General features: G+C 37.6%; 1 protein-coding gene across 1 annotated transcript; it reads left to right on the forward strand.

The window, feature by feature from the left end:
• The first annotated feature begins 9121 nt into the window (after positions 1-9121).
• On the forward strand, positions 9122-16186 carry LOC140138294 (cytochrome P450 2J6-like). Its single transcript, XM_072160206.1, has 4 exons — positions 9122-9302; positions 11482-12447; positions 14843-14977; positions 16008-16186. The coding sequence occupies exons 1-4, from the start codon at positions 9122-9124 to the stop codon at positions 16184-16186; spliced, it is 1461 nt and encodes a 486-aa protein (XP_072016307.1).
• Positions 16187-21663: the final 5477 nt, after the last annotated feature.

The following is a 21663-nucleotide window of genomic DNA, read 5'->3' on the forward strand; positions in this document are numbered from 1 at the left end:
TCAGCCACACGGGGACTCGAACCCACAAAAATTGTTCATAACAGATTCCCAGTCCAACGCTCTATCCACCAGGCCATACATCAGCTTACGCAATTGCTTGTTCTCGAAGCGGATATATAACTATAATTTTGATGCAATTACTTGATTGCCGGCGCAGCCGGAATCCACTACAATAAAAGGACAACTTTCGACTTTTAAATGTGAGTGGTGAGTTAATTTTATTTTTGCCATTGCCTTTTGCACCGCGAATTAGCGAAAAATTGTCAGTAGATAGCGATTATGCCAATTAAGGTTTGGAATCTGCAGAAACAATAATGAACACTGATGGCGCTATTTATCTTAAATCTTGTTTTCATCTTTACAAGGAGTAAACATGAATGATGGCATTAAAACATCATAAAAATGTGTAATGTACGTCTACAGCAAGGAATCCTGACCTTAATACATCCAAGCTATTATTTACGAGATCCAGCTTTTTGGAAGCATTATCTTCTTACTTCCTCTTCGCTACTCCAAACATGAAACAGAGTTTCTTGACTTTACCATCCCTGAAGGCTCTGTGATGCAAAACAATCTGCATAGCGCTACTCGTGCTGCACCAGTTTGGGAAGAACCAGATATGTTCAAACCAGAGCGATTCCTGGACGACAAAGGTCAGGTCGTGAAGCCTTCACAACATATAGTGTTCGGTGCAGGTATGTATGTATGTATAAAGCTGTGTTTTTGTCGGTCGCCAGCGCCACTTAAACCAAAGCAACGGCTTAACAACAATTTATCGGACCCTTCTACTAAATTGCACTGGTACACTTTTGCCACGCCTATTGATTCTTGTGACTCTTGTCCCACATTTGGTGTCCTGATACCGGCACTAAATGTTGAAGTACGTCCTTTAGAAACCCCATCTTCAGCCTCACCTTTCATATGCACACACTATACAAAGGGATTATATTCTTTTGTAAAGCGCTCCGTTCCTTGTGGGGCGCTCAATAAATGCCTATTATCTTATGTTATGTTATTACAACATTACTGAAAAAAGAGTTGAGTATTGATCCAATATCCTGTAAATTAAACATGACGTACTGGATAGAAATGTTCTTTGCATGAAACAAGAAAGAATGGAAGGTGTCACTTGGGGTGACATCATGATGCTCCTGTTTGAATAACTTTGAATGTAGAGACGAAGAAACTTTAGTTCAAAATGTCTCGATACCTTTAGGAGCCTATCATTTTTTTGTCGGAAGGTGGGGATCCCGAATATACGGCTGGGGGTCATAAATTTGTGGAAAGAAAAATAGGGGGGTGGTCATAATTTTTTTTGATGCCAAAAATGTAGGGAGCCACAAGATAAGTTACAGGATAGATTTCAAAACAATTTTAGCCTGTTTAGGGGGTAAGGTGTATCGGTAGTAGTGAGGGGGGTCATAAAATGTTTGCCGACGACATAGGTGGTCGCAATTTTATTCACCTAGCTTTTTTTTAAATTTGGGACCCCCCTCCCCCACTTCCGAATTTATATGATAGCCCACTTGCAATGGTCCCCAAATGATTTGTGGGAGAATACTTCATGGATACGTCGGGTGGAAGAAGTTGCCAACCTTAGAATACAAAGGTCCTTTTAGGTCTTGGCGACTCAGAAGACGGGAGAATACTTCATGGGTGTGTCGGGTGGAAGAAGTTGCCAGCCTTAGAATACAAAGGTCCTTTTAGGTCTTGGCGACTCAGAAGACGGGAGAATACTTCATGGGTGTGTCGGGTGGAAGAAGTTGCCAGCCTTAGAATACAAAGGTCCTTTTAGGTCTTGGCGACTCAGAAGACGGGAGAATACGTCATGGGTGTGTCAGGTGGAAGAAGTTGCCGGCCTTAGAATACAAAGGTCCTTTTAGGTCTTGGCGACTCAGAAGACGGGAGAATACGTCATGGGTGTGTCGGGTGGAAGAAGTTGCCAGCCTTAGAAGACAAAGCCCTGCTGGAGCGCAGCCAATTTTACACGCACCTTGGGGCTTTGGGGCTCGAACTCACGCTGCACCGCTATCATGAATTCTGAATAAGCCTAACGCCTTAGACCGTTCGGCCACCTAACTTGTTGGTATCCATCTTGAAACTTTTTTGGACTTCAACATAGGCTTACCACGTGACAAGCAAAGACAGGAAACGTACTATATTTTGGAATTTTATTTGCTTAAAAACACTAATGTGTATTAATAGCGCTCAATTGTTGATAACTGCGTGTTCTACATACATAAATCCGACAATAAATGGACCTCTCATACATGCACAGTTTTTGTATAAATTATATCGATTTTGACTCACCGGGCCACGTGCTACTCCTATATACATGTTGGCCAGTATATGGAGCCTACCATTTTTCGTGTATACACGGTCTGGATTTTTGCAATAACATTGATAGTAAAAGTCCACGTAGGACTTTTAGAAATACTGGTGTGGTAAACGGCGTCCACTGCTGTAGATTTGGACCGGTTTCCATCACCATAATCATAGCGCAATGCAACCTATTAGATCGTAGTGCATTTGTTATGTGTGTGAGACGAATCTAACTGTCGCGGTAGATTGAAATCATGCTTTGTTGAATGCATTTTGAATAGTCATGTAATAATTATTCTCTTCGAATAGAGTTAAACTTGTTTTTGCAATATGTATGCCCTTTAATTGCAAGGTCTCCACGCTTATTGAACGTCGAGGTCACTGACAGTGTGTTAATGTTGCCTGTATTAATATTAGTGTAGTAGCAGGTACAATACAACATGGCTGTCTTACTAACTCTGTACAGTTATTTGGAGGCATTTGTTGACGTTCGTACTGTGTTAGTCGGTTTGATTGTATTTCTGGTATTGTCATGGATGGTACATGGTTATCTCAATCGGGTGAAAAACCTACCACCAGGTCCAAGAAGTTGGCCCTTAGTAGGTTGCTTGCCTCATCTCATATACATGAAGGTAAAGAATAAGAGCAACATTCTCGAAATGATTGAGACTCTGTCCAAGCAGTACGGTCCGGTATGTTGTTTGTCACTTCCTTTTGGCAATAAGATGGTCATAGTTAGCGGTTACGAAGCTGTAAATGAGTCTTTAACTTTTCCTGCATTGGGTGAAGATCGACCACCGTTTTCTCAGGATTATCCTGATGAACTTTTAAATGGCCTTGGTGAGTTTAACGTGTTATTCAGGGGCTGTGCAATAATCTATATAAATAAAAGGAAGTCGCTAAATCTTGTGCGCGAATAGACTCAGAGATGATTTCACTTTCAGCTCTGATTTATTCGTACATTGATCGGGTACATATTGCCATTAAACCATCTGAGGTTCATTTTGCAAAAATTGATGGTAACTAAGAGAATAACATAAAAACTGTCGTGTTGCTATGCAAAATCGCATGCAGTGGCATTGTGGGTAATAAGGACAGTGTGAACCGCGTAATAATATTTCCATTAAAAAACCATACGCAGAGCAACATTGCCCTGTTTTCTGCCAACTGCGAGGTGGCCAAGAAATGATTCAGGCTATCCAGATGCACAACATCGCGTACTTTAAGAATGATCTTACGAGCTTTTTGCCCCTACACAGAGCTACGCACCCCATTTTCCGCCACTGCACCGAAGTTGGCAGCCAAGAGATTAAGGCTACGTCGCGTGAATTTTATTATTTATTCTAGGCCTATAATGAATCGTCGTTTAGTTTTACAGCCACATTCATACGGGAGATTGAGGAATATACGGGGAACGCATTGCACTTTATTTGGTAAAACGGTCAAGACCAAGAGTTGGCCTCAAAATCAGTGAAAATATGGTTAAAACCGGGGTTTTTCCCGGGATTTTTTGTTGTCAAAACTCAGTGGTAGCGCGTACCGTAACTAACTGGCAGCAGGGGGTTGTCGTTAGTACGTTGGCGTACTGAGCAATGTGACGCGCACGTACGGGGTGCCAGAGAAATAGAAAAGAAAAGAAAGGAAGACAAAACTGAAAAGGTAGGCCTATGGATGGGTCGGGTTGTGGATTATATGCATGGTACTGGATTCGGTTAAGAGATTACCCGCCAAGATGATAAAAATCGTTGAGGATACGAGAGGAAAGAAGGAAGCTAAAAATAAAAGAATAAATAAATAAATAAATAAATAAATAAATAAATAAATAAATAAATAAATAAATAAATAAATAAATAAATAAATAAATAAATAAATAACGTAAAAAAAACTAAAATAATGAGAACAGAATTAAATAGATAAAATTCAAACGGGAAATCACAAGCTAAGCAGGAAATATGAAAAACGGGAACAAAATGTAGAAAAAAAGCCAAAACTAAAAGGAGAAATGTAAGAAATGGTAGATTTATAAAATAATGCATGGGAACGGGGCTCAATAAATGAATAACATGGAAACGGAAATCACGAGCTAAGCAGCATGGGAACAAAATAGACCTATGCAAAAGAAACTGAAGAGAAAGAAAGGAGCTAAATGAATAGAAAAAAGAAGAAGACAAAAAAGGTAGGCCTACGGGTAGGCCTATTATACAGGTTATGATTACAGTAACTAAATGAAACGGGAGCAAACTAAAGAGGAAAGAAAGAAACTAATCAGGAAAATTAAGGGAAAAAAGAAGTTAAAATTAGAAACTAATCACGAAAAATAAGAAAAATAAATAACAACTGAAGGAAACGGGAAATCACAAGCTAAGCAGCTGATAAAAATGAAGCTATAAAGGGAAACGTATAAGAAAGGATAGATTTAGAAAATAATGGGAATGGGGTTAGGCCTAGATAGATAAATAACATGGAAACGGAAAATCACAAGCTAAATAGCATTTTGTTTTAATGGAAACAAACTAGGCCCGTGCAGAATAAACTGAAAAGAAAATGGAAATGCAAGAAGGGACCGGTTTAGAAAAATAAAATTTACCTTTCAATGATTCTACCTTTTCAGTAATTCCTCCTGTTTTAGTGATCGCTCCCATTTACTCATCTAGCGGGGACCCGCGCGAAGCGCGGGTATCCCGCTAGTTATAAATAAAATTGGGTTGGAGCAAGCCGGGGGATTTTTGTAAGGTCGAAAGGCGCAAGCAATTTTTTTTGCACATGATGGCGTAGACCGGGTACCTTTTACTCGAGACATCTACACATTAGTTTGGTCACCGATAGCTTCACATTCGAATTGTTGCGTAACTATTTGGTGCAAATTTAATTTAAGGCACACTTTAAATAGGAATCGGTTAGAGCAGTAAAAAAAGGGTGATGTTTCAGATTCCTTAAGGCTCCAGCTTATATGATGTAGGATGCCCGGGGTATGATGATATATCTCATGAGTATTTATTTTTAATGAAATCCACCAAAAATGAATAATATTAGTTATTAGTAATACCCTAATTTTGACATAAAATGGCCATTTCCAAGAATACGGATGCCCTAAATCTTATGCACCTTTCAAAAATGGATTCCGTGGCATCAACTAATTTGCCCCACAGGGCAACAAAGAATTACTAACCGTGAAATATGGATATCCAAAAATCTTAAGCTATAAAGTAGCCCCTGAAAGAGGGTACGGCTTGAAGAATGAGGGAAATTATAGGGTAAAAAGTAAAAAAACAAAGTAGGGTTAGGGTTAGGGTTAGAGTTTAGGGTTTAGGGTTTAGGGTTATGGTTTAGGATTAAGGTTAGGGTTAGGGTTAGGGTTAGGGTTAGGGTTTGGGTAAGAGTAAGGGTTAGGGTATGGGTTCGGGTAAGCGTTAGGCTTTAGGGTTAGGGGTATGGGTAGGGTTTAGGTTAGGGTTTAGGATTAGGGTTAGGCTTTAGGGTTATTATTATTATTATTATTATTATTTTTATTATTATTATTATTATTATTATTATTATTATTATTATTATTATCATTATTATTATTATTATTATTATTATTAATATTAATATATTAATAATAATATATTTAGCAGCCCTGGCGAATTTGTACTTACAGTACTACCTTTTTGTAGAAACCCGATAGGTGGGATAGGCCTATTTAATTTGTGGTGTGTAAATAGCTAAAACATTGGATTTGTCTCAGCAAAGTCATTTTGATAGAGTTTGTGTGTAGAGGTTAAATACCACTAATTATGTATTACACGGGTTTCAATGGGAAAATGCCGAATTTCGGGTGGAATTTTCACATATTCAGAACTCTCACAGTTCAATGCCACTAATATCAGGTGAAACTATATGATTTAGATGCCAAATGATCAAAAATTCAACATATGTTGACCTGAGACTTTTCTTGTTTTATCGCACTGAACCGTAAACACCTTAAAATGACAGTGCGCCCTCGAAGCTGAAAGTTACAACTAAAAACCGAAGCCGTGCGTATGAATTTTGGTACTATTACATCAAAAAATTCTTTTTTGGCTATATAACTTGATCAATTTCAGCGATTTTAATGCAGTCTTTTCGAATGCCGTGAAAACAAATAGTTACTCGTCGTATTTCAATGTATTGCCCAGGCCTATTAGTGGTATTTAACCTAGAGTTGGTTAGCAAGCAGATTTCCGCTTGGAAATTTTACCCGGTACGCCACTTGTCGGCACCACACTAGTAGTATTAACAAATTCTCACAAAGCTCATTGTTTCAAAACTAATTTATTTCTGTTTCATTTGTTTATTTTCAAATAATCAAGTTTCAATTATTGTCTCAACTCTTCGTCTTTTACACGCATCTGATACATAGATTTAGCTTCAAGAAAGTCACAGAGGGAGAAAGTTTGAATATTGAACCTAACCCAGGATTAATGTTAACGCCATATCCATTCAATACCTGTGCTATTGTGCGTTAAACGTGGCTATGCACTTGCTTGCGACGTGCCTTTCGTGTAATTATTTTTGATATACTTTTAATGTTTTTTAATGGACTAGTAATTGTAGAGAGTAGCGAGTTATAACTTAAATAAAAGTGTAACGCCTATACATGAATTAGAAAATAAATAAATAAATAAATAAATAAATAAATAAATAAATAAATAAATAAATAAATAAATAAATAAATAATATTTTTTAAATGTTTTCAAATTGTTATTGGAAAATACTTTTGCCAACATTTTTTGCCAAATATTTTATCAACAATTAAATAACATTATATTAGAATATTTTTAGTAGGTTATCAACAAAAATTAATGTTTTTGAATTTTATGAAAACGTTTTATATCCTTTATATATTCTTTGTATAACCCGAGATTTAATCGTTTTCTGGCAACTTTTTCTAACCTTTTCGGAATGATGTCAAAAAAGTTTTGTGTATTTCAATACAGCGATTATTTAGTGGTGTGCTCACCCAAAATGTTTGCTTTTGATTGTATTGTATTGCATTTTTTGGATTGAAATAGTTTTATGTTTTAGATAAACGTTTTGCTAAGTTTATTCCCTCAGAAGACTTCAAAGTTAAAGATATTGTCAGAAATTGTGAGAATTGAATTGAATTGTTGGATTTGAAGCAGTTTGGTTTAAGGTGACAAATCGGCACGTGTCCTTCAACCTCCCAAATCTGGATTGTATGTGAGTCGATGGGTGTGTGTAATTTTAAAATGTCGATTTACCAAAATATGTGAATACAGTATACTCATAACAATGTAGATTTACCAAACCATGCAGTGTCATGTATAATGCATGTAGATTTACCTGCGGTGTCACGTATAATGAATATGTAAACATAAGGAATGGTGCAATAATTATGTGTACCGCCGGGATGGTCAATTGTTTGGCAGGCCAAAAGGTGGGAAAGCATTTTTGGCAGGTCGAAAGGGGATTGGTGGTGGTATTATCAAGCGATGTTTGGCAGGTCACATGGAGGGGGGGGGGCAAGCGATTTTTGCACAGACAATTTGGGCACCATTCTATACTACGCCCTAACAAGGTGTAGAAAACGTTAGGAACACATTCAAATATGCAAAATATCCTAATAATCTATGCACACTAATGAAATCTGATTGGCTTGTGTTGAGGTAATGTTCTAATTTTCTATTTTTATGAATACAGTAATGAGTCTCATTGGCTTGTGGTGATGTAGTGATCTATTTTTAGAATTGATGCAATATACCATATTATGGGGATGATTAAGTGATGTAATTTACCATAAATAGTTAAGATTATTCTAGAATGATAAGAAATGGTATATAAAGCCTGGATAGGAAATAATTGCGACAGCAGACTAGAGTTCTAAGAGGCAATTCTGTGAAACCTATGTTGGCCAGTATTGGTACAAAGCTGCCATTATTGAGTGAATTCTTCAAACTTCTGTTCGCGGTTCTTGTGCGTGTGTTGGAGAGAATAAAATACGCCAAAAGCGGTAGTAGAGCCAATAGCGCTCGATTTTTGTCGACTCAAAGAAGCGGCAGACTGAAGTATCTCCAACAACGAACTGTGATATTTTGCTGGACTAACATAGTGTGTTATCCGTCTGTCAAGTGGAGCAGAAATCTTGCTCAGGAGATCTCCGAGAGAGGAGCTTAGAGTCAACATAGATGACCATTTGGAAAACACTGGCACAGCAGCTAGGATAGTGTGAGCATTGTCTTCAAGACTGGGACAGAGATTGTAGTAGACAGGATCCTGGACATTGACGGATCTTTGATCAAGAACTGAGATTATCAAATGAATCGCATCAGAAAGTCAGCCAATCATGATCGGCAGGCTTAGCTAAGTAACCATAGCATAAAGAAATCTTTATCGTAATTGTAATACTGTATAAGGATTTGATTGATAGCCATACTGCACTAATTAATAAATAATTAGAACTTGTTCTATATAATAAACAGTGTGTTTGCGTGTTGGTGTTGTGTGAGCTCGGAAGCAGGCGATTTTGGCCTGCGTCATTTTAGTGACCATAACACAAGGTACAAAGTACAAATGGAAATAAATACCGCGCCTGGGCAACATGGCTGTCTTAATAACTCTGCACAGTTATTTGGAGGTATTTTTGGACGTTCGTACCGTATTAGTCGGTTTGATTGTATTTCTCGTATCGTCATGGATGATACATGGTTATCTCAATCGGGTGAAAAACCTACCACCAGGTCCAAGAAACTGGCCCTTAGTAGGTTGCTTGCCTCATCTCATGTACATGAAGATAAAAAATAATAAGGGCAACATTCTCGAAATGATGGAGTCTCTGTCCAAGCAGTACGGACCGGTATGTTGTTTATCACTGCCTTTTGGAAATAATATGGTCATAGTTAGCGGTTACGAGGCTGTGAATGAGTCATTGACTTGTCCTGGATTAGGTGAAGATCGACCACCGTATTCTCAAGATTATCCTGATGAACTTCTAAATGGCCAAGGTGAGTTTGACGTATTACTGTGCAATACTTATTAGCGTTAGTGAGGGCAAAAATTGGGGGTGGGGCAAGCCAGGGGGGGGGGCAATTTTTGTCAAGTCGCAGGGGGGGGGGAGTAATTTTTAGCACATATCAACGTGGACCGGGTACCTTTTACACATTATTTTAATCACCGATATAGCTTCACATTCGAATTTTGCGTAACTATCGTGAGCAAATTAGAGGAGTTCTTGAGTAACGCTTAAAAAAGCTGAGGAAAACCAGTACAGTACAGGATGTTCAAATATGCAAAACATTTCAATATCTAGGTTTGCAAATTGGGAACCCTAAAATTTGGTATGATTTGGGGGGCAATTTTTTGGCAGCCCGAGAGTGGGAGGGGGGGCAATTTTTGGCATACCGTTTGGAAACTTTATCTCCGGTGCTCATAATTGCCAAACCAAATATTATCATCAGTATAGCTTAAGCTGTGACCAGAGCCCGGGAGGCACTCACATATATTGACATACGCCATGTGCCCATGAAAAGACCCCAGTATGTTTGGCAAATTCTGCACCCAATGACCCCGTTTTTCAGCAGCCTACACTGAATGACCCCTAAACAATTAGTCCCAAAATTGAAATTTCAACACGCTACGCGCGCATTTTCAGCAAAATGAACGAGTTTTGTCTATTTTGTACTGTACAATTGGGTAAAAAGTTATTTTTGATTGTCAATGATTTCCCCATTTTTGACGTTGCCAACACCGAATGATCCCCTTTTTCTGAAAATGTCTGCACCGATAGACCCCTAGTTTCATACGCTGGACGGCACAGGTACGTCACTTCATATTCGAATGCCCCCCCCCGGGCAAGAGCTAAAATTCAATAGTGATCCTCTCCCCCCTATATACATGAGTATATGTTATGAAATCTTAATTTGTCTTACACTTATATTCTGCATATTCTTTATTCATCATTTGGTTTTTTCTGCTTAGTTCTACATGAATGTATAAAAGAGAGTGGGGGTGTTTGTATGTATGTAATTGTATTTTATTAGCTAAATTAAGAAACTTTGTTCAGGCCTTTTTGGCCTTCTGAGCATCTCCTCATTCATGTGTATGTTTTGCTGTTATTGTATTGTTGTATTTTTGAATGAAATAAAGATTGATTGAATATACGACACGGTTTTTTGATATGATCATTTACTAATTTTTCTATCAAAACATTTATATAATGTTCAATTCTAGACCTGAATAATACCAACAACTATCACACTAATAAACAGTATACACTATATTTTCATATAATTTAACATAGATTTTCGTTTCTAAATCACATTTTTCTAGCTTTTTGTGGTAATTGTTATTCTATAAACTGCATATTTGTGTTTAAATTGAGGGCGCTATTTACATATATTTTAAATCTTATTTAGCCCAATTATATGAGTTATTCCTTTCATTTCGTGATAAAAAGTAGTTTGAAAATTTCCTTGCTATATGTTACTCATTTTTATGATTTTCTAATACCAATACACAAATGTCTACCATTTGTAAAAATGCAAACAAGATTTAAGATAAATAGCGCCATCATTGTTCAACTTTTCTTAAAAATGACTCCGTTTACATGCCATCAAACAACCGTGACGACGCCTCTATAGTTATGCCCAGCCCACCCCTACGTCCACACACATAGACTCCCCCCAAATAAATTCAAAAAGGTCGAGAAATGTGATATTTTGTTTTCTCATTTCAGAAAGAATGTACGCATAATGCGTGAATACTTTGATTGTAAATGCAAATAAGGCGCACGTATAATTCAGATGGCCCAACTTTAACTCAGCGTCCCATAGGACGTGCGCTAATTATCCTTAGTCAGTGCCATTTCCGATGATACTTAATAAATTTGAGATCAAATGAAATTTCAAAAACCTTCATTAGCATAATATCGTTATAATACTTATTTTATTCGCTATTTCGTGGTGCAAAAGGCAATAGCAAAGACATACTAAACTCACCACTCAAATTTCAAAGTCGGAAGTTGTCCTAATCCGTGCAGGGCATCGATTTGGAGACAAACTGTCGGATTATTATTATTATTATTATTATTATTATTATTATTATTATTATTATTATTATTATTATTATTAATATTAATTAACACTATATTATGCAGAATTTTATATCATTTTATCTATGTCATAGGACTACTCATGTCATCGGGTGAACAATGGAAAGAGCATCGCATATTTTCCCTCACAGTTCTCAGAGGATTTGGCGTCGGTAAAAGAAGCTTCGAAGATCAGATTGCTACAGAGAGTGCGTATTTGATGAAAGAAATTGATTCCAGACAAGGTCAACCATTCGAGCCAACCGTTCTTCTCGGTAACGCTGTATCTAACGTCATCTGCTCTGTTGTATTTGGGAAGCGGTTTGAATACGATGATCCCGAATTTAAACATTTGCTGCATTGGCTAGAAAGAATTCTTGCCCTAGATAATCTTGTCAGTTTCCTTTTCCTATTGATGCCAAAAGTATCTCTATATCTCTCGAGAATTCCATTTTTCCCGCAAGGCAACATACCCTCCTGGCGGAGTCTTCGAAGCAAACTTCAAGATATCGTGGATGAGCACCGACGTACCTTTGATAATGATAATATGCGAGACTACATCGACGTGTATTTGAGCGAAATGAAGAGGAAAAATGAACAAGGGATTCAAACGTATCTCAGCGATGTGGAACTCCGTGCCGTCATTCAGGATTTCTTTGTAGCTGGTACCGAAACAACATCAACAACATTACGTTGGGCTCTGCTCTACATGATCAAATTTCCCGACGTTCAGAAACGGGTACAGGAAGAAATCGACTCTGTAGTTGGTCGAGATCGTCTACCTAGACTTTCTGATAAGCCTGACCTGCCTTACACCCAAGCGGTTATACATGAGATCCAGCGTTTTGCAAGCATTGTATTCTTATCTTTTCGCTACGCCAAACACGATACAGAGTTTCTTGACTTTACCATCCCTGAAGGCTCTGTGATACAAAATAATCTGCATAGCGCTACTCGTGCTGCATCAGTTTGGGAAGATCCAGATATGTTCAAACCAGAGCGATTCCTGGACGACAAAGGTCAGGTCGTGAAGCCTTCACAGCATATAGTGTTCGCTGCAGGTATGTATGAAAGCTGTACTTTTGTCGGTCGCCAGCTCCACTTAAATTAACCAAAGCAACGGACCGCTTCTCTAAATTGCACTCGGAAACTTTTTGCCACGCTAATAGAGTCTTGTCCCACATTTGCACTCCCAACTAAATGTTGAAGTATGTTCTTTCGCCTGTGATCTACATATACAAAAGTATGCTACAAAAGAGTTGATTTTCGATCCAATACCCTGTCAATTAAACATAACGTAAACCCCATTTGGGAGTTGATAATTCCCAATTAAACCACACTGCTACTCACCAGAGAGGTTTACTGACACAACTGATAAATTGGGATAAAATTTGCATATTCATGAGGTGATGTAATTACTTTCATATTCATGAGGTGGCGTCACTTATTTGAATATTCATGACGTAACGTCACTTATTTGCATATTCATGAGATGACGTCACTTACTTGAATATTCATGGCGTGACGTCACTGATTTGTATATTCATGACGTTACCTCATTTTTTGCATATTCATGAGGTGATGTCACTAATTTGAATAATCATGAGGTGACGTCATTAATTTGTATATTTATGAGATGATGTCACTAATTTGTATAATCATTACGTGACGTCACGAACTAGAATATTCATGAACGGACTTCACTAATGTCCATATTTTGTAAATGACGTCATTAATTTACATGAGGCGACGTCACTAATTTTCATATCCATAATTCGTCGTCACTAATTTTCATATTCATGAATGGCGGCACTGATTTGAATATTCATTACGTGACGTCACTAATTTGAATATTCATTACGTGACATCGCTAATTTGAATATTCATTACGTGACGTCACTAATTTGAATATTAATAACGTGACTCACTTATTTGAATATTTATTACGAGATGTCACTAATTTGCATATTCATGAGCTGACGTCACTAGTTTGCATATTTATTAGATAATGTCACTGATTTGCATATTTATGTGACATCACTTATTTTCATAAATATTTGAGTATTCTTGATGTGACGTCTCTAATTAGTATATTTATGAGGTGACGTTTACTATTTTGCATATTCATGCGGTCAGCTCGCCAATTTGCATATTTATTACCTGAAGTCACTAATTTGCATATCCATGGGTGACGTCACTAATTTTAATATTCATTACGTAACGTCACTTATTTGCATGTTCATAAGGTGACGTCATTAATTTGCATGTTCATCAGATGACATCACTAATTTGCATATTCATGAGGTGACGTCATTAATTTGAATATTCAATACGTGACATCACTAATTTGGATATTCATGAGGTGACGTCATTAATTTGCATAGTTATAAGGTGACATCACTGATTTGCATAGTCATGAGGCGATGTCACTAATTTACATAGTGTTGAGGTGACATCTTTAATTTGCATATTCATGAGTTGACGTCACTAATTTAAATTTTCATTAGGTGACGTCATCAATTTGCATGTCCTGAGCTGATGTCACTCATTTGCATATTCCTGAGAAGACGTCCCTAATTTGAATAATGATGACAATGATATTCATGAGGTGACGTCACTCACATAGGGCCTGCAGCACGTGGCTTCCATGCTATCCTACTTTCATTCAACTCGAGCTGGGAAGGTAAATCCCATAAGCCTTTGCGTGTACACCTGAGAACTTGTCATTTTACATCACACCGATTAGCGCTGATGCGCACATCCTTGATCGAAAATTTGTACTGCACCGCATAAAATATTTTACACAACACAGAGGAAAAAGGTCACAGCTCAACAGTTGAGTAAAAAATTACTCAACATTGAGCTCATAATTATAGGTCACAACTCAACAAATGAGTAAAAAATTACTCAACATTGAGTAATTTTTTACTTATTTGTTGAGTTGTAACTCAATGTTGAGTATTTTTTTACTCAACTGTTGAGCTGTGCCCTTTGTACTCAGTGTTGAGTAAAATATTTTTTGAATTGTGCGCATTGCAAGTCGACGAAAAGTCGAAAAGGAAAGCTCATGCAGCACACTTTTCTTGGCATCGCTGAAACAGGGCGGAGCCCTGGCGAATTTGTATTTTTTTTGCAGAAACACGACAGGTGCGATAGGCCTATTTGTGGTTTGTAAATAGCTAAAACATTGGATTTGTCCCAGCAAAGTAATTTTGATAGCGTGTTAGCAAGAAGATCGTGCAATTTTACCCGCACCAGCAGTGTTCACAAATTCTCACAAAGCTCATTTGTTTCCAAACTAATTTATTTCTGTTTCATTTGCTTATTTTGTGGTCATTGTTTTTCCTTACTTATCATGTGCTTTGGCACACCACTATGGGCTTGATGAGATAACACAGGGGTTTGTTACTGTCCTAATTGTATAAATAATCAAGTTTCAATTTTTGTTAATTTTAGGTAAACGTGCATGTCTCGGAGAACAGTTAGCCCGTATGGAACTCTTCATCTTTTACACGCATCTGATGCATCGATTTAGCTTCAAGAAAGTCACAGAGGGAGAAAGCTTGAATATTGAACCTAACCCAGGATTTGGTTAACGCCATATCCCTTCAATACCTGTGCTATTGTGCGTTAAACGTGGCTGTGCACTCGCGACCTGCCTTTCGTGTAATTATTTTTGATATACTTTTAATGATTGTTAGACACGACACGATCGAACAATCGGTCCTCATGAATATGCGAGAACTTACACCATACAATACACGGGGACTTTGACTGATTGTACGCGCTCTGTTTCTTCCTCCTCTGTGGTGGCGTCACTCACATAGGGCCTGCAGCATGTGGCTTCCATGCTATCCTACTTTCATTCAACTCGAGCTGGGAAGGTAAATCCCATAAGCCTTTGCGTGTACACCTGAGAACTCGTCAGTTTACGTCACACCGATTAGCGCTGATGCGTACATCCTTGATCGAAAATGTGTACTGCACTGCATAAAATATTTTACACAACACTGAGCAAAAAGGTCACAGCTCAACAGTTGAGTAAAAAATTACTCAACATTGAGCTCATAATTATAGGTCACAACTCAACAATGAGTAAAAAATTACTCAACATTGAGTATTTTTTTACTTATTTGTTGAGTTGTAACCTATTATAAGCTCAATGTTGAGTATTTTTTTACTAAACTGTTGAGCTGTGACCTTTTTGCTCAGTGTTGTGTAAAATTGTTGCATTGTGCGCATTGCAAGTCGACGAAAAGTCGAAAAGGAAAGCTCATGCAGCACACTTTTCTTGGCGTCGCTGAAACAGGGCGGAGCCCTGGCGAATTTATACTTTTTTGCAGAAACACGGCAGGTGCGATAGGCCTATTTGTAGATATTTGATAGCTGGTTAGCAAGAAGATCGTGCAATTTTACCCGCACCAGCAGTGTTCACAAATTCTCACAAAGCTCATTTGTTTCCAAACTAATTTATTTATGTTTCATTTGCTTATTTTGTGGTCATTGTTTTTCCTTACTTATCATGTGCTTTGGCACACCACTATGGTCTTGATGAGATAGCAGGGCTTTGTTACTGTCCTAATTGTATAAATAATCAAGTTTCAATTATTGTTAATTTTAGGTAAACGTGCATGTCTGGGAGAACAGTTAGCCCGTATGGAACTCTTCATCTTCTACACGCATCTGATGCATCGATTTAGCTTCAAGAAAGTCACAGAGGGAGAAAGCTTGAATATTGAACCTAACCCAGGATTTGCGTTAACGCCATATTCATTCAATACCTGTGCTTATGTGCGTTAAACGTGGCTGTGCACTCGCGACGTGCCTTTCGTGAAATTTAACTTTTTTTGATATGACTTTTAAAGTTTTTAATGGACTGTTAATTGTAGTGTGTAGCGAGTTATAGCTTAATTAAAAGTGTAAAGCCTATGCATGAATTAGTAAATAGATCAGCGAAATAAAAAGTGGGCAGAAACAGGTTTGTATTTTTGAGAGCATGTCAAAACAGTGAGGGTGTTATTTACGGGCTTGTACCGGGAAAACGAGGTTGAAGACTACCTATATATTGGAACATATGTTAAACTTTTATGGATTTGCAATCGACTGGTTATCATAAAATCTCAAACAGCCCCGGAAAAGCCTTAAAACGAGCAAAGAAAGATGGCATACGCAGCAAACATACACAAAAAAATTCAACATTTTAAACGTGTTATATTTTGGGTTTTGCTTTAGATAAAAACATGTTAATGACAATAAATGTCGAGTTATATAAAGGTCATGGAAACGTTTTGTATGAAAACAAACTACAACAATATTTTTAAATGTTTTCAAATTGTTATTGGCAAATATTTTTTGCAAACATTCTTTAATTGCCAAATATTTTGTCAACAATAACATTATGTTAGAATATTTGCAGTAGGTTATCAACAAATGTTTTTGAATATGTTATGAAAACGTTTTGTATCCTTTATATAACCAGACATGTAAACGTTTTCTGGCAACCTTTTCTAACCTTTTGGGAATGATGTCGAAAACGTTTAGTGTATTTCAATGAAGCGATTAAGTGGTGTGCTCACCCAAAATGGAAGTTAGCTTTTGATTGTATTGTATTAAAAAAAATGTTATTCAAATGTTTTTTATGTTAGGGAATATATTTAATTATGCATTAGATAAACGTTTTACAAAGTTTATTCCCTCATAAGCCTTGTGAGAAAAATTGTGAGAAACATAAGATTTCTTAGATTTGAAGCAGTTCAGTTTAAGGTGACAAATCGGTTCACTATCCGGTTCGTCCTGAGCGCTCAAAAAACTGCGGTTATCGCGACTGGACCTTTTTCAGAGCCCAGGAGAAGCGTGAAAAATCAGCTTCACAGGACGAACCGGATAGTGAAACTTCCAGGGGGTTCACAATAACTTTACCTTAGAAGGAACTTCGGAGCAGCTTCGCCGAGCATTCCAAACAGCAGGTGTTCCCACAGCCTTCAAACCATACCGCACACTCTGACAAACACTTGTGTCACCGAAAGATAAAGTAGACAAATTAAAACAGTCAGGGACCGTCTACGAAATCTCCTGTTCAGACTGTGATGCTATGTACATTGGTGAAACAGGTAGAAAGTTGGAAAAACGGCTATCTGAACATAAATCAAAGGCTGCCGGTTCAAAATCGCTGTACATGAGCATATTTCCAGGAGCAAAAACACCCATCAAATAGACTGGGAAACGTAAATGTGCTGGAAAAAGAACCCAAAGAATTTTCCAGAAGGGTCCTAGAAGCCATTCACATCAGGAAAAAAGGACCAAACTTGAACAGAGACACTGGACTGGATTTAGATCCAGTTTGGGACAACCTACTCATACCCAAGACCACCAGGGGGACGAGGACAACACCTTTGACGTCATCTTCTTCTAGTGTCAGCAGGGGCGGACTGGCCACTGTGGCGTTGTGGCGATCGCCACATGGGCCGCTTGGTTCTGGGCCGCTCAGGGCCGGTTGCTCAAAAAGAAGAGAAAAGGAAAGAAAAAGGAAAAGAAAGGAGAAGGGGAGAAAAAGAGAAAGTGAGAAAAGGAAAAGAGGAGAAAGAAAGGGAAAATAGAAGAAAAGGGGAGAGAATGGGGAAGACATCTTAAGACATAGGCCCTAGGGCCTGAGGCATAGGTCTGAGAACCGAAGGCGTAAGGCCCAAGACATATGCCCTAGGGCTTAAGGTATAGGCCCTAACACTAAGCTATTATAGGCCGGCCACTAGTACACCGTCGCGGTATCACCTACAAATGGCCTTTTGAATCAATTCTCTAGACCGTAAACACAGCAAAAGGCCAATACTCTAGATGCGATACAGTAAAATTTTTAAATTTTAAGCCAACAGCAAAATATTGGGCTGGCTGTCAATGGAATATTGGTATTTCATTGCGGCTGCGGAATGAGGCTAGGGCCGGTATGGTCATTTGGTATTAGGCAGACATAGGAGAAAGAAAGGAAAAGAGAAGAAAGGAGGGGGATCATTGAGGGGGATGAGTAATATAAGGGCCTACACAGTGTGCCCGCTGTTTGTCTGCATAGTGATAGGGCCTAAGGCCTGTAGAAATAGGGGCTGATAGGCCTACAGACACTCGACTTTCGAAGTAACGGGGATGTGCGGACATGGGACACCAGTTTGAAACTATACATGCTATAGGGGTCTTTTGGTGAAAGCTTCGACACCATATAACCAAGGGGGTCATTCAGTAAGGAGGCCACAAAAGGGGGTTCTTGAGTGAGACCTGGGACAAAACTTGGGTCAAAATATAAAAGTTGACAAATTTTTGATAATTGTTTTTCAAAAGTCATCAAAATGGAAAGTGTCAATTTTTTCGCGCATCGCGCGAATTTATTCCACTGCATCATCACCAGTTTAGCTTCAATATGCCAAAAATGTCTGTGCGCTTCGTGCGCATTTGTACAATAAACTTATGTCGCCAAAAGGTGCAATTTCAAGAATATTTTTCCAACCCCAATGTCAAAAACAAATCTACGCCACTGTGGAGTTTTTATCACGCTCGCTATGAAATGATCAATGCAATTTTTGCCAAAGCTCACTACCATTCGCTAGATGCTGTGAACACCAAATCGCAATAGTTTTAAAAAGTTGCTATTAACCTTTACCCAGTAGGCCTAAACAATTTGTAGCATTTGTCTTTTAATGATTGAATATATATACTCACGATATGATAACACAGTTCTGCAAAGATGTAATTCTATATGTATGCAAATGAGTCAAAACATAAAACATGCACACTACTTATATAAATTGAATAACTGTTGGTTTGATCTTGATTAGATTATTGCAAGTGAGTGACAATGTATAAAGAATATTTCAAGTCTGTACAAATGGAATTTGGCTTCAGAAATCGTTGTCAAATCCGGGCTTCCTGACCCCCTAGAAGAGCTAAAACCCTTAGTTGTCCGGGGGCTTCGCCCCCTGGACCCCCACCAGGGGCTTTGCCCCTGGACCCTACCAGGGGCCCTTACGCGGGCCCCTGGACCCCATGCGCTGGTCGCTACGCTCGCTTCGCTCGCTGCGCTCTATATGAGTAATAGCGCCGGTCTTAATAAATTTGCCACGGCCGCCTAAAACCACCAGTCCGCCCCTGCTAGTGTGACGTCATCGAAGGTTGTCAACAAGTCATAAATCATCAGAGCCATAACATCCGGCTGAGGACGCAGTTGGTACTGCGAAAGCGTTCCCGGTAAGCGATCAAATTTTAAGTAGTGTTGAAGTCAAAAAAATCTTCAAATTTACTTTTATTATATTTTAAGAAAAATATTTTTTTAAAGTAAGATTTTATGAACATCAGGTATCCTTTGAAGCGCATAGGCCCCTGAGTACTACCTGCCGATCTAACATTCCCTCTGATTGGTTAATTACATGATATCTTCACTTTAATCACCAATCAGAATGGAGTTTTGCAAATAATTCACCCCAATTTTTTGTGTGGTGGAATTATTCCAACAATGTTGCTGATTGGTCCAATTAATAATAAAAACTTCTTTTTGGCCAATCGGCAGGTAGTTCTCGTGGGGTTAAGAGATTCTGCCAAAATTGAAGTCGGCATTAGAATGTAAGTCTTACACACGTCCAGTGCAATGTCTACAATACCAGAATGATATCTTGCATGTATAACGGATATGTAAACAGGGTCATTATAATTTACAAAACCTTGCTATGGCGTATATAATAAATAAATGTGTAAACATAATCATAATTTTAAAATGTAGAGTTACCAAATACTGCAGAGTCATGTATGATGGTTATGTTACATAAGCATGCTAATGTAGATTTACCAAACCCTGCAGTGTCATGTATAATGAATATGTAAACATAATCATGATAATGTAGATTTGCCAAGCCCTGCAGTGTCATGTATAATGAATATGTAAACATAATCATGATAATGTAGATTTGCCAAACCCTGCAGCGTCATGTATAATGAATATGTAAACATAATCATGATAATGTAGATTTACCAAACCCTGCAGTGTCATGTATAATGAATATGTAAACATAATCATGATAATGTAGATTTGCCAAACCCTGCAGTGTCATGTATAATGAATATGTAAACATAATCATGATAATGTAGATTTGCCAAACCCTGCCGTGTCATGTATAATGAATATGTTAACATAATCATGATGATGTAGATTTACCAAACCCTGCAGTGTCATGTATAATGAGTATGTAAACATAATCATGATAATGTAGATTTGCCAAACCCTGCAGTGTCATGTATAATGATTATATAAACATAATCATGATAATGTAGATTTACCAAACCCCGCAGTGTCATATATAATGAATATGTAAATATAATCATGATAATGTAGATTTACCAAACCCTGCAGTGTCGTGTATAATGAATATGTTAACATAATCATGAAAATGTAGATTTGCCAAACCCTGCAGTGTCATGTATAATGAATATGTAAACATAATCATGATAATGTAGATTTGCCAAACCCTGCAGTGTCATGTATAATGAATATGTAAACATAATCATGATAATGTAGATTTGCCAAACCCTGCAGTGTCATGTATAATGATTATGTAAACATAAGCATGATAATGTAGATTTACCAAACCCCGCAGTGTCATATAAATTATAATGAATATGTAAATATAATCATGATAATGTAGATTTACCAAACCCTGCAGTGTCGTGTATAATGAATATGTTAACATAATCATGATAATGTAGATTTGCCAAACCCTGCAATGTCATGTATAATGAATATGTAAACATAATCATGATAATGTAGATTTGCCAAACCCCGCAGTGTCATATATAATGAATATGTAAACATAATCATGATAATGTAGATTTGCCAAACCCTGCAGCGTCATGTATAATGAATATGTAAACATAATCATGATAATGTAGATTTACCAAACCCTGCAGTGTCATGTATAATGATGAATATGTAAACATAATCATGATAATGTAGATTTGCCAAACCCTGCAGTGTCATGTATAATGGATATGTAAACATAATCATGATAATGTAGATTTGCCAAACCCTGCCGTGTCATGTATAATGAATATGTTAACATAATCATGATGATGTAGATTTACCAAACCCTGCAGTGTCATGTATAATGAGTATGTAAACATAATCATGATAATGTAGATTTGCCAAACCCTGCAGTGTCATGTATAATGATTATATAAACATAATCATGATAATGTAGATTTACCAAACCCCGCAGTGTCATATATAATGAATATGTAAATATAAT

The sequence above is a fragment of the Amphiura filiformis genome, chromosome 17 (assembly GCF_039555335.1).
Source record: "Amphiura filiformis chromosome 17, Afil_fr2py, whole genome shotgun sequence".
In the NCBI taxonomy this organism is placed as follows: Eukaryota; Metazoa; Echinodermata; class Ophiuroidea; order Amphilepidida; family Amphiuridae; genus Amphiura; species Amphiura filiformis.

Coding starts and splice junctions, on each gene's coding strand:
- LOC140138294 (XM_072160206.1), top strand. CDS start 9,122: ATGATGGAGTCTCTGTCCAAGCAGTACGGACCGGTATGTTGTTTATCA. Junction 12,448..14,842: donor GCATATAGTGTTCGCTGCAG/GTATGTATGAAA, acceptor TGTTAATTTTAG/GTAAACGTGCATGTCTCGGA. Junction 14,978..16,007: donor TGAACCTAACCCAGGATTTG/GTTAACGCCATA, acceptor TGTTAATTTTAG/GTAAACGTGCATGTCTGGGA.